General features: G+C 37.4%; 1 protein-coding gene and 2 long non-coding RNA genes across 5 annotated transcripts; all 3 read right to left on the bottom strand.

Annotated features, from left to right (window-relative positions):
* Nucleotides 1–3,292: 3,292 nt before the first annotated feature.
* Nucleotides 3,293–3,841, bottom strand: LOC125558997. Its single transcript, XR_007306237.1, has 2 exons — nt 3,596–3,841; nt 3,293–3,401 (listed from the first exon to the last, which is right to left on the bottom strand). It is a non-coding gene; the product is annotated as an uncharacterized LOC125558997 (long non-coding RNA).
* A 1,128-nt stretch (nt 3,842–4,969) lies between these two features.
* Nucleotides 4,970–11,673, bottom strand: LOC125559099. Its single transcript, XM_048721051.1, has 4 exons — nt 11,550–11,673; nt 11,118–11,220; nt 10,865–10,934; nt 4,970–5,141 (listed from the first exon to the last, which is right to left on the bottom strand). The coding sequence occupies exons 1-4, from the start codon at nt 11,556–11,558 to the stop codon at nt 4,970–4,972; spliced, it is 354 nt and encodes a 117-aa protein (XP_048577008.1). The 5' UTR covers nt 11,559–11,673.
* On the bottom strand, nt 5,261–6,808 carry LOC125559001. Of its 3 annotated transcripts, none has more exons than XR_007306243.1 (4): nt 6,731–6,808; nt 5,762–5,829; nt 5,462–5,490; nt 5,261–5,288 (listed from the first exon to the last, which is right to left on the bottom strand). It is a non-coding gene; the product is annotated as an uncharacterized LOC125559001 (long non-coding RNA). The 3 variants fall into 3 exon arrangements; XR_007306242.1 differs by lacking the exon at nt 6,731–6,808 and adding an exon at nt 6,188–6,242; XR_007306244.1 differs by lacking the exon at nt 6,731–6,808 and having other exon boundaries at nt 5,762–6,243.
* Nucleotides 11,674–13,654: the final 1,981 nt, after the last annotated feature.

Below are 13,654 nucleotides of genomic sequence, written 5' to 3'. Positions count from 1 at the left end.
TACTATCAATTGAAAAACTTGTTAGTGCATAGAGCACACTTGATAAAACACAAGAGGATTATTGAGGAACATGGCCAAGGCTTTAAATTTTATGTTCACAAAATTACTCAATTAACGTTTAACTGAATTCAACCCACAACGCATGGGTAATTGGTAGTAATGCTGTTTCTTTCAATGTGTTAAATAATGGCCCACAGGAGCTGGAAAGACAATATGTTATGCTATTCCTGCATTACTTCTAAATGGAGTAACAATTTGGCATTCCTGCTTAAAGAGAAGGGAGTGCCCTTGAGGAAATTGAAAAGTAACACAACTGCTTGGATGAGTGAAGGAGCCCATGTTATGTGTGCAACAAAGGCATTTGGCCTGGGTATTGACCAAAAAAATGTCCGGTTTGTCGTTCCTCACATTATGCCAGAGTGTGTTGAGCACTACTACGAGGAGGCGGGACGAGCTGGCAGAGATGGTGATCCAGCAGTATGCACCCTTTATAATCGCTTTGAGGACAGAACCAAAATTATGAACTCGATTGCTTAGTTGGAAAGGAAAGAACAGAAACAGCTAAAAAGATGGCAGCTTGATGACACTGTCAAATACTGCTTGGAAACAAGCTGTAGACATATATTTTTTGGCATACTTTGGAGAAAATGCTGTCAATGTGCAGAACTGCCGAGAATACTGTGATAATTGTCTAGTTCAACAAAAGATAACAGGAGGATGTGACTCAGCTATCAATAAAAGCACTAGACTGTGTTACCTCCATGAGCATAAACAAAAGAGTGACATTGAAACTTCCAAACTATCAATTGCAATTAGGTTTTGTTTTGGAATCAACACATTACTCTAAATAGAGTGATAGACCAGTTAAAATATATTATTTTGTTTTTTAAATAGCTATATAGTTATAGTATATTCCTTTACATCAATCAAGCAAAAAAAATAATAACACGAACACCATCTACAACTGTATTTGTAACAATTAAAATCCACTCTGTAGCCTGAAACATTACGGGAGAACAAGGTCTGAATATATAAATATTTAATTTCGATATGTAGGGGTGCAATGATACCACGGATTTCAAGTCTATTTCTACAATACTATCCTTGAATTTCATGATTTTTGAAGAAAAAAATCCTGGTGATCCGCAAGTCATCAATAGACTGTATTTTAGACATGACTTCAACTTTCTGGTTCAGCACCCTCTACAAACTGCTGAAAGGAGAACTTCCTAACTCCTGGGAAGCATTCATGCATCTTCCTATTAAAATTTTCCTTCACTTCATCGGTCCCTAGTCTCTTGAGTTAACCTAATCAAATGTGTTGGTTTTGATATACCTACGACATAAACCATAAACATTTGTTTGTAACATTGTGACAGTAACAAGTCATGCTGTCACTAAAATTTGTTTGTTCAACAATTAAATGACATAATGACAAAACAGTGACAGATAATAAACCATTTGTCACTATAACAACTGGTGCCTACTTTAAAGAATAATTATTTATGTCATATCAGATGCAGGACACCGACAAATAATTTATACACATTTTATACAAAAAGATTATAATTTTAATGGGTTGAACCACAATATTTTGTTAATAATCTTCTCTATCAAACTTGCCGGATTTTTTTTTCACATGTTTATGAAATGGGTTTGAGACCCATATGATAAATTTTATAAAAACTGATCATTATTATGTATGAAAAAAATTGAAATTAATGATATAAAGCTCTCATTGCAATAATATACACTTGTTTGATGACATTTGCACAGTTTTTGCTTGCAACTGTTGGATCGTATCATAGTAATTGCATTGCTTTGATTACAGCACCTCTGTAACTACGATACAGCATATATTGTCCCCTGGTGTTTAGGTGGACACCATCCTTCAGCAAACCTTTTGAGGGGGATTTAAACAAAAAGCAAACGAGAGATCATTGATCACTACCTGTAAATATTTATTAACGATGTCTGCTTGGCGCCTAAAATGAATGTTATCGGCTCTTGGGATTATCAAACAGACACCAACAACTTTAACATTGTACGTTTCCCTAAGTTCGCGGGTCAAATTCTCAATTTCTGACCCAATTGTCTCCGGCCGCTTGGTCCCAATGTCGTTCGTTCCTACTTTTAGAATAACGATGTCGGCTTTCATTTTTTCGAAGCCGTTGGTTTTGATTTTGCGTTTCAACCTCTGCACTGTTAAGCCGCCGATGCCATGCATGACGACAGTTACCTCTGCTAGATCGTAGTCAAGAGTTCTCAATAACCATTGCCAATGGCTTCTTTTGTATGTTTCTATGACAAATTAAAAAAGAAAAACCTACAACCCGACTATGGAAAATTTCGCAAAGGTGAAACGGTTTTCTCTAACGGTTATTTTTTGTCAAGGATCTTTTAACGTGATTTGTCGTTTGGATTGTGTTCAGAATGTTTAAATAAATGATTGGAAAGCATTTCCTAAGGATTATTTTGATTGTCCCTTGATTGTACGTTGAGCCTGGTAAAGATTTGTTGTTTACCGTTAAGATGAACTCAACGTCAAATTCAGATTTGTAAGTTAACTTCAACCGGCACAATCTTCCCACAATCCAATCTTGTTCCTGATTATTCTTGGAATCAAATTCTTGAGAAATCCTTGAATTGTTCTTGAAAACTTCTTGAAAAAACGTTGTCGAAAGAGACAGTAAGTCTGTTTCGCTTCCTTGAAAGTTCAAGAGTGACAACGACAACAAACTGATCTGATTGTAACACGTGAGCATGATACGTCATAACGGCGAGGATTCGCCATACGTCAAAACTCCCCACAGGTGGTAGACTGAGCTGACCCATTTTGTAATTGAAGTTATTGTTTTACAAGCATAATGCAATAGTCCTATTTACAGTCCCCGCCGCCATCTTGTACGCGAACACGAAAACGAGGCGAGAGTTGTCTCGAAAACACAGACGCCATCTTGATTTCTAGCTGTGTTGCACGTTTCGCTAAGAACTCTTCAAAAGTCGATTTTGGGCCTTCTAGATAATTATATGGATGATTCAAACGAAGTTTCTCCAACTTTAAAAAGAAAAGGAAAGCAGTGTGCAGTTAAAGGCTGCTCAAATTCATTTTATGACCCGGAAACTGGCTTGCATTTCTTTAAGTTTCCTTCGACTCCTGCTTGGCGTCGCACTCGCTGGTACAATTTGATCGGCAGGCAACACAAACGAGATGGTTTTGAAGTTACAGTGAGGACGTCTACAACGTCAATAGGATCGTCATTTCTTTCAATGATTCTTCCACTGGCATTTCGGATGGTGATGGTGATTCAAGACAATCAACAAAACTCACATTGATTCGGTTGTAAGGGCCAGTCTCGCCTCAGCCTCTGCTACAGCAGCTTGTATGCGATCCTGGGTAACTGTAAAAAAACAAAAACAAAAAAACAAGTAAAATAATTAAAAATGTACATGAGTTATATATTTAAGCCAACCCTCACTACTTTCACTTCGTGACCGTTCTACGATATCCACGTTATCCATCGAGCTCAGAAAATCGACAGGGTTTAATAGATATTCTGAATTCAAGAATGTTTTTTAAATGTACTAGACTTACCATTGCTTAAGTCAATAGTGGCCCTTACTTCTGGGTCTCCAGCAAGGGTTGGGCACAACACTACCAAACAAAGGTCGGAAAAGGTGGCCTGGTAGTGTCCGCCCTGTTAATGAAATCGGTAAATTTTAGTATTTTGAGATTTTTGCGGTATTAAGAATACAAACATAAACTGGTAATAAGAACCTATTTTTAGCCTAGACAGGTTCTTAGGGGGAAGGTCAAAACGAATGTCATCTGGGGGGCCCATCTGTGTTGTAACCCCTACAAAAGAATTCAGGTGCTCGAAATCAGGAGAGGAGGGGATGTACAACTAGTCCACAGCAGAGGGCAACTTTTTTTACCTCGCGCGACCATGGTAAACAAAGTTGGATATTTGATAAAATGATTCCATTTATTCCTTTTATCTCATCCATTCTTGCTCCTAGTATACCCAAGTCATGAAAGACCATTAGTGTCGTTGCGTCTACAACGTCAATAGGATCGTCATTTCTTTCAATGATTCTTCCACTGGCATTTCGGATGGTGATATTCCTCTCGCGCAGGTTGGCAATGGCCACTTGATACAAGAGCTGCAGATAAAACAATTCCAATTAGTTTGTGGTTGAACAATACTCTCCCTATATCGGTACAGTGGAGACAGAATGCTGTGGAGACATCTTTTTTCAATTTGAAAAATAATACATGTGCAATGATTTGGTTTATTGATTCTGATAACTCGTGTCCAAAATATTTAATTCATAATTGAAATTTTGAATCCATAACTAACTGTGGAATCTATATAAATTAATAAGTCTAAGAATGCGATTGAACTTGGTGTAATTGTTGTAATCACCTCGTTTGTATCGGAAGCAGTGAAACGTCTTTGGAAGGTTGTGTCCCTTCCATGGAGACGGACTCTAATGTTGCCTTCGCCTTCAGCACCGACGAGGTGTTGTAGGTCCTAAAATGTAGACAGAAATCATAAATAGTTTCAAATTTAAGGTTTAATCCTTACATATTCTTGGTCTGATGTTGGTGCCGAAAACAAATCGAGTTAAAATGCATCGACCTTCTACAAATGCTGCCAGGGAGCTTCTCCTATGACGTCATGCTGTAAAAACCGCTCGGCGAACTGACTTGCTTGATGCACAATTTCGTAATATATTTTTCTTGGATAAGATAGATAGATAGATAGATAGATAGACTTTATTTAAGACACGCTTGCCCCGTCAACAACAGCTGATTTCCACAAGGGGCGTGTGGAAAAAAAAAAATATATATATCTATAATAATTAGAAATATAACTATAAGTAAAAGTATTTAAATAAATAACGATCTATGTGGATCTATGTGGATATAAGAGAATAAGACAACATTCGCATGTAATTTTAGATGTCATTCTTTGCAAATAGGAGCGCGCGAGAAAAAAGAGCTCCCTGTGTGTCGGTCTCCGTGACGTCCAGGGTCCTCGAGGATGCTTGTCCATGAACTGCTTACCCTCTCTTGATCCCTTCTTAACCCTTCTTCGTACTCTCTGTCTTGCTGGTCACGTCTATTTTGTCTGTCTCTGCAATAATGCAATGTTTTTTTTTGTAAACATAAAAACGACATTTGAAAAAATATATGAATGTTTAGTAAAACTGTTAAAAATTGTTCCAAGCTATTAAATGTCACGTACCTCTTCAATTTCTAACAAACGTTGTCTTTCCCTATCCTGTAAAAAAGCAAAATAAAAATTATTTATAATAAATAAACAGAAATGATGACTATGTGTATATCCCAATGTTAACATACCGGACGGTTCTACATTGTATATTGTTCGATATTCTTTTTAAATATTTCCCACGTTTAATTGGTCGATTCTGAGACTTTCTAGGTATTCCTTACCCTGCTCCTCTCGAACATTTCTTCGGTCTCTGTAATTAAAATGAAAGAGTTATCAAATTATAAAACACACTTATGAGAATAAAAGAAAGACAATGCGAAAGGGTCCTACAATTCACAACGCAGAAAATTTAGATACTTCAGCATAAAAGGCAGCCTAACACATTAATTGAAGCATCTATTCGAAGGGATGCCCAATTATTTTAATTTAGAGTTTAAAGTCACTGACAGCTCCTTTGGGGAGATTATTTAAAAAAGCATCGACTCGCAGTAATCTGCCGAATGTTTAATTAACTGGTTTACATGTTCTCTCTTCTTCGTAAAAGTGCAGCTTCAGCCTCCTCCCCGGCAGCAATAATCCTTTCCTGTCACTGAAAAAAAAAATCATGTTTAGCCCCAAATGTCAATGGAAGGGGATACATTTTTCTTTTCCCTTATAATTTTGTTATCCATGTCACCTATTTATATCAGCTTTGCTGAAGGGATTTACCTGGGAAAATATTAGTAAATAAATAAACAAATATTTTTTGCAGCTCCTGATCAGATTTGTCTTATGTTACCCAATTTTTAAAACCTCTAAGTATTGGTATCTAGATTGGATGCCTATACTGAAACATCGAAGGTAGTTATACTTTTTTTATGATCTTCTATTCAGTGCTGTACTGAGTAGTAAATGATGAGTGTTAAAGGGACCGTTTTTTTCCTGGACACACAAATGTAATAACTTACCGTCAGCCATATCAATGATACAATGAACTTGTGCATCGGTAAAAGGCTCACCAACTGCCACAGGTAAAGCCACTACAACACACTCATGAAACCTCATTAACGGTGCAAATGGGCCTATAAAAATACATACATGCATGTGTATCTATATATTATATAACATAAAATATATCTATAAAAATTAAACAAATTACAAATTACCAGTAATAAAGAGACAGATAAGTCTGCAATCTTCTTTGACGAGCTCCTAATTATTTATTTATTTATAACAATACCAATATACGGTACACGTCACAATAATACCCAAATACTGTACATTGTGTTACGGGAACCGCCACCACCCCTCTTCTAGACACCATTTACATGTAGCTGAATACCTCTTGAATAAATCCAAACGATTTTGTCAGAGTTTGATTGACCAAAGATGGACTAGTAATCACCATTTACTCCCAGATGTGGAGATCTACTTCTCTGATGCATAGTAGATTGAATGAATGGAATAACCATGTTTAAACCCCAGTCCTTGAGAAAAAAAAACATACATACCACCCCAGAAGCCAGAAGTCCTGTCAGAATCTGAGGTGGACCCACCCCAGACAAGTCCTCTTTCTAAAATGCAAACTCATTATTTATCATCAAAACCAGTATTCATTTTTATATCTTCCCGTTGATGATAAAAGTTTGATATGATGATGCGATACACATTTGTTTCCCCAAGTTCTTTGGATGTTAGAGGAGGCGAATGAAAAACGTGCATTCTAATCAAGGTAATCAAGAGAGGTGACAGCAGTACAGTGAAAAGGACGGAGATATGTAATTGTAAATAACTGATGTGATGGAAAGCTTTTTTTTTTCAGGTAATCTTATGCCTTACCATGGCAAACTTTTTTCTGTTGATGCCCAATTGAGGGCGATCAGGAATCCAACCCTTGTTTGCAATTGAATCTGCAGTAAAAACACTGCCATGGGTACTGGCAGTACTGAGATTGGCAAACAAGGGTTGATGCCTCTACAGCTCCCCAAAATTGCTGAAACTCGACGATAGGACTAATTCGACCTAAAACATAAAAAAGAATGCATGCTTTTTACAGACAAACAACAACAAAACCTGGAAGGAAAATTTCTGTGGCTAGAAGGCGTCAATTGAAATACCTTGTAGAAAATGCCATTTTTAACTCGTGAATGCTTGCAAAGCATTTAAGAGTTATTGGAGGGACTCCTGTGTCACTCGATCGTCGGATCGTTGGATCGATCATCCGTAAACTGTGGTATCTTTGGTAAGTATGTATGCTTTGTTGTGTAGCTAGACGGCTCACAGAATAGATGCAAACATCAAAGCCAGGTCCATACTATCAATTGAAAAACTTGTTAGTGCATAGAGCACACTTGATAAAACACAAGAGGATTATTGAGGAACATGGCCAAGGCTTTAAATTTTATGTTCACAAAATTACTCAATTAACGTTTAACTGAATTCAACCCACAACGCATGGGTAATTGATAGTAATGCTGTTTCTTTCAATGTGTTAAATAATGGCCCACAGGAGCTGGAAAGACAATATGTTATGCTATTCCTGCATTACTTCTAAATGGAGTAACAATTTGGCATTCCTGCTTAAAGAGAAGGGAGTGCCCTTGAGGAAATTGAAAAGTAACACAACTGCTTGGATGAGTGAAGGAGCCCATGTTATGTGTGCAACAAAGGCATTTGGCCTGGGTATTGACCAAAAAAATGTCCGGTTTGTCGTTCCTCACATTATGCCAGAGTGTGTTGAGCACTACTACGAGGAGGCGGGACGAGCTGGCAGAGATGGTGATCCAGCAGTATGCACCCTTTAAAATCGCTTTGAGGACAGAACCAAAATTATGAACTCGATTGCTTAGTTGGAAAGGGAAGAACAGAAACAGCTAAAAAGATGGCAACTTGATGACAATGTCAACTACTGCTTGGAAACAAGCTGTAGACATATATTTTTTGGCATACTTTGGAGAAAATGCTGTCAATGTGCAGAACTGCCGAGAATACTGTGATAATTGTCTAGTTCAACAAAAGATAACAGGAGGATGTGACTCAGCTATCAATAAAAGCACTAGACTGTGTTACCTCCATGAGCATAAACAAAAGAGTGACATTGAAACTTTCAAACTATCAATTGCAATTAGGTTTTGTTTTGAAATCAACACATTACTCTAAATAGAGTGATAGACCAGTTAAAATATATTATTTTGTTTTTTAAATAGCTATATAGTTATAGTATATTCCTTTACATCAATCAAGCAAAAAAAAAAATAATAACACGAACACGATCTACAACTGTATTTGTAACAATTAAAATCCACTCTATTGATGACTTGCGGATCACCAGGATTTTTTTCTTCAAAAATCATGAAATTCAAGGATAGTATTGTAAAAATAGACTTGAAATCCGTGGTATCATTGCACCCCTACATATCGAAATTAAATATTTATATATTCAGACCTTGTTCTCCCGTAATGTTTCAGGCTACAGACTGTATTTTAGACATGACTTCAACTTTCTGGTTCAGCACCCTCTACAAACTGCTGAAAGGAGAACTTCCTAACTCCTGGGAAGCATTCATGCATCTTCCTATTAAAATTTTCCTTCACTTCATCGGTCCCTAGTCTCTTGAGTTAACCTAATCAAATGTGTTGGTTTTGATATACCTACGACATAAACCATAAACATTTGTTTGTAACATTGTGACAGTAACAAGTCATGCTGTCACTAAAATTTGTTTGTTCAACAATTAAATGACATAATGACAAAACAGTGACAGATAATAAACCATTTGTCACTATAACAACTGGTGCCTACTTTAAAGAATAATTATTTATGTCATATCAGATGCAGGACACCGACAAATAATTTATACACATTTTATACAAAAAGATTATAATTTTAATGGGTTGAACCACAATATTTTGTTAATAATCTTCTCTATCAAACTTGCCGGATTTTTTTTCACATGTTTATGAAATGGGTTTGAGACCCATATGATAAATTTTATAAAAACTGATCATTATTATGTATGAAAAAAAATGAAATTAATGATATAAAGCTCTAATTGCAATAATATACACTTGTTTGATGACATTTGCACAGTTTTTGCTTGCAACTTTTGGATCGTATCATAGTAATTGCATTGCTTTGATTACAGCACCTCTGTAACTACGATACAGCATATATTGTCCCCTGGTGTTTAGGTGGACACCATCCTTCAGCAAACCTTTTGAGGGGGATTTAAACAAAAAGCAAACGAGAGATCATTGATCACTACCTGTAAATATTTATTAACGATGTCTGCTTGGCGCCTAAAATGAATGTTATCGGCTCTTGGGATTATCAAACAGACACCAACAACTTTAACATTGTACGTTTCCCTAAGTTCGCGGGTCAAATTCTCAATTTCTGACCCAATTGTCTCCGGCCGCTTGGTCCCAATGTCGTTCGTTCCTACTTTTAGAATAACGATGTCGGCTTTCATTTTTTCGAAGCCGTTGGTTTTGATTTTGCGTTTCAACCTATGCACTGTTAAGCCGCCGATGCCATGCATGACGACAGTTACCTCTGCTAGATCATAGTCAAGAGTTCTCAATAACCATTGCCAATGGCTTCTTTTGTATGTTTCTATGACAAATTAAAAAAGAAAAACCTACAACCCGACTATGGAAAATTTCGCAAAGGTGAAACGGTTTTCTCTAACGGTTATTTTTTGTCAAGGATCTTTTAACGTGATTTGTCGTTTGGATTGTGTTCAGAATGTTTAAATAAATGATTGGGAAGCATTTCCTAAGGATTATTTTGATTGTCCCTTGATTGTACGTTGAGCCTGGTAAAGATTTGTTGTTTACCGTTAAGATGAACTCAACGTCAAATTCAGATTTGTAAGTTAACTTCAACCGGCACAATCTTCCCACAATCCAATCTTGTTCCTGATTATTCTTGGAATCAAATTCTTGAGAAATCCTTGAATAGTTCTTGAAAACTTCTTGAAAAAACGTTGTCGAAAGAGACAGTAAGTCTGTTTCGCTTCCTTGAAAGTTCAAGAGTGACAACGACAACAAACTGATCTGATTGTAACACGTGAGCATGATACGTCATAACGGCGAGGATTCGCCATACGTCAAAACTCCCCACAGGTGGTAGACTGAGCTGACCCATTTTGTAATTGAAGTTATTGTTTTACAAGCATAATGCAATAGTCCTATTTACAGTCCCCGCCGCCATCTTGGACGCGAACACGAAAACGAGGCGAGAGTTGTCTCGAAAACACAGACGCCATCTTGATTTCTAGCTGTGTTGCACGTTTCGCTAAGAACTCTTCAAAAGTCGATTTTGGGCCTTCTAGATAATTATATGGATGATTCAAACGAAGTTTCTCCAACTTTAAAAAGAAAAGGAAAGCAGTGTGCAGTTAAAGGCTGCTCAAATTCATTTTATGACCCGGAAACTGGCTTGCATTTCTTTAAGTTTCCTTCGACTCCTGCTTGGCGTCGCACTCGCAGGTACAATTTGATCGGCAGGCAACACAAACGAGATGGTTTTGAAGTTACAGTGAGGACGTCTACAACGTCAATAGGATCGTCATTTCTTTCAATGATTCTTCCACTGGCATTTCGGATGGTGATGGTGATTCAAGACAATCAACAAAACTCACATTGATTCGGTTGTAAGGGCCAGTCTCGCCTCAGCCTCTGCTACAGCAGCTTGTATGCGATCCTGGGTAACTGTAAAAAAAAAACAAGTAAAATAATTAAAAATGTACATGAGTTATATATTTAAGCCAACCCTCACTACTTTCACTTCGTGACCGTTCTACGATATCCACGTTATCCATCGAGCTCAGAAAATCGACAGGGTTTAATAGATATTCTGAATTCAATAATGTTTTTTAAATGTACTAGACTTACCATTGCTTAAGTCAATAGTGGCCCTTACTTCTGGGTCTCCAGCAAGGGTTGGGCACAACACTACCAAACAAAGGTCGGAAAAGGTGGCCTGGTAGTGTCCGCCCTGTTAATGAAATCGGTAAATTTTAGTATTTTGAGATTTTTGCGGTATTAAGAATACAAACATAAACTGGTAATAAGAACCTATTTTTAGCCTAGACAGGTTCTTAGGGGGAAGGTCAAAACGAATGTCATCTGGGGGGCCCATCTGTGGTGTAACCCCCTACAAAAGAATTCAGGTGCTCGAAATCAGGAGAGGAGGGGATGTACAACTAGTCCACAGCAGAGGGCAACTTTTTTTTACCTCGCGCGACCATGGTAAACAAAGTTGGATATTTGATAAAATGATTCCATTTATTCCTTTTATCTCATCCATTCTTGCTCCTAGTATACCCAAGTCATGAAAGACCATTAGTGTCGTTGCGTCTACAACGTCAATAGGATCGTCATTTCTTTCAATGATTCTTCCACTGGCATTTCGGATGGTGATATTCCTCTCGCGCAGGTTGGCAATGGCCACTTGATACAAGAGCTGCAGATAAAACAATTCCAATTAGTTTGTGGTTGAACAATACTCTCCCTATATCGGTACAGTGGAGACAGAATGCTGTGGAGACATCTTTTTTCAATTTGAAAAATAATACATGTGCAATGATTTGGTTTATTGATTCTGATAACTCGTGTCCAAAATATTTAATTCATAATTGAAATTTTGAATCCATAACTAACTGTGGAATCTATATAAATTAATAAGTCTAAGAATGCGATTGGACTTGGTGTAATTGTTGTAATCACCTCGTTTGTATCGGAAGCAGTGAAACGTCTTTGGAAGGTTGTGTCCCTTCCATGGAGACGGACTCTAATGTTGCCTTCGCCTTCAGCACCGACGAGGTGTTGTAGGTCCTAAAATGTAGACAGAAATCATAAATAGTTTCAAATTTAAGGTTTAATCCTTACATATTCTTGGTCTGATGTTGGTGCCGAAAACAAATCGAGTTAAAATGCATCGACCTTCTACAAATGCTGCCAGGGGGCTTCTCCTATGACGTCATGCTGTAAAAACCGCTCGGCGAACTGACTTGCTTGATGCACAATTTCGTAATATATTTTTCTTGGATAAGAGAATAAGACAACATTCGCATGTAATTTTAGATGTCATTCTTTGCAAATAGGAGCGCGCGAGAAAAAAGAGCTCCCTGTGTGTCGATCTCCGTGACGTCCAGGGTCCCCGAGGATGCTTGTCCATGAACTGCTTACCCTCTCTTGATCCCTTCTTAACCCTTCTTCGTACTCTCTGTCTTGCTGGTCACATCTATTTTGTCTGTCTCTGCAATAATGCAATGTTTTTTTTTGTACACATAAAATCGACATTTAAAAATATATATGAATGTTTAGTAAAACTGTTAAAAATTGTTCCAAGCTATTAGTCGGAGAACAGCAATGACTTGAACAGCCGTCGAATAAAAAAATTTGCAACTACTGGACATTTGATTTATTTTTGCTCTTTTTGATGGACTTCTTAATTGCTACACTTTGTGAACACCTTATTACATTTCCGACTTCTCCCAAATAAAGATTACAAAATATGTTTATGGAAGTTTAAGGAGGATGGAACTGGCTTTGCTCTAGAACTTCTGAGAAGTAAATTGTCCAATGGAGTTTCTGAGATGTCTGATTGATTTTACTATGACACTGCTTATGAAGATGGATGCATGATTCAAGACAATCAACAAAACTCACATTGATTCGGTTGTAAGGGCCAGTCTCGCCTCAGCCTCTGCTACAGCAGCTTGTATGCGATCCTGGGTAACTGTAAAAAAAAAAACAAGTAAAATAATTAAAAATGTACATGAGTTATATATTTAAGCCAACCCTCACTACTTTCACTTCGTGACCGTTCTACGATATCCACGTTATCCATCGAGCTCAGAAAATCGACAGGGTTTAATAGATATTCTGAATTCAAGAATGTTTTTTAAATGTACTAGACTTACCATTGCTTAAGTCAATAGTGGCCCTTACTTCTGGGTCTCCAGCAAGGGTTGGGCACAACACTACCAACCAAAGGTCGGAAAAGGTGGCCTGGTAGTGTCCGCCCTGTTAATGAAATCGGTAAATTTTAGTGTTTTGAGATTTTTGCGGTATTAAGAATACAAACATAAACTGGTAATAAGAACCTATTTTTAGCCTAGACAGGTTCTTAGGGGGAAGGTCAAAACGAATGTCATCTGGGGGGCCCATCTGTGGTGTAACCCCCTACAAAAGAATTCAGGTGCTCGAAATCAGGAGAGGAGGGGATGTACAACTAGTCCACAGCAGAGGGCAACTTTTTTTACCTCGCGCGACCATGGTAAACAAAGTTGGATATTTGATAAAATGATTCCATTTATTCCTTTTATCTCATCCATTCTTGCTCCTAGTATACCCAAGTCATGAAAGACCATTAGTGTCGTTGCGTCTACAACGTCAATAGGATCGTCATTTCTTTCAATGATTCT

Source organism: Nematostella vectensis, chromosome 13 (assembly GCF_932526225.1).
Source record: "Nematostella vectensis chromosome 13, jaNemVect1.1, whole genome shotgun sequence".
NCBI classification, from domain to species: domain Eukaryota; kingdom Metazoa; phylum Cnidaria; class Anthozoa; order Actiniaria; family Edwardsiidae; genus Nematostella; species Nematostella vectensis.
The sequence above is the reverse complement of the archived record's forward strand: the minus strand, read 5'-3'. Positions and strand labels throughout refer to the sequence as shown.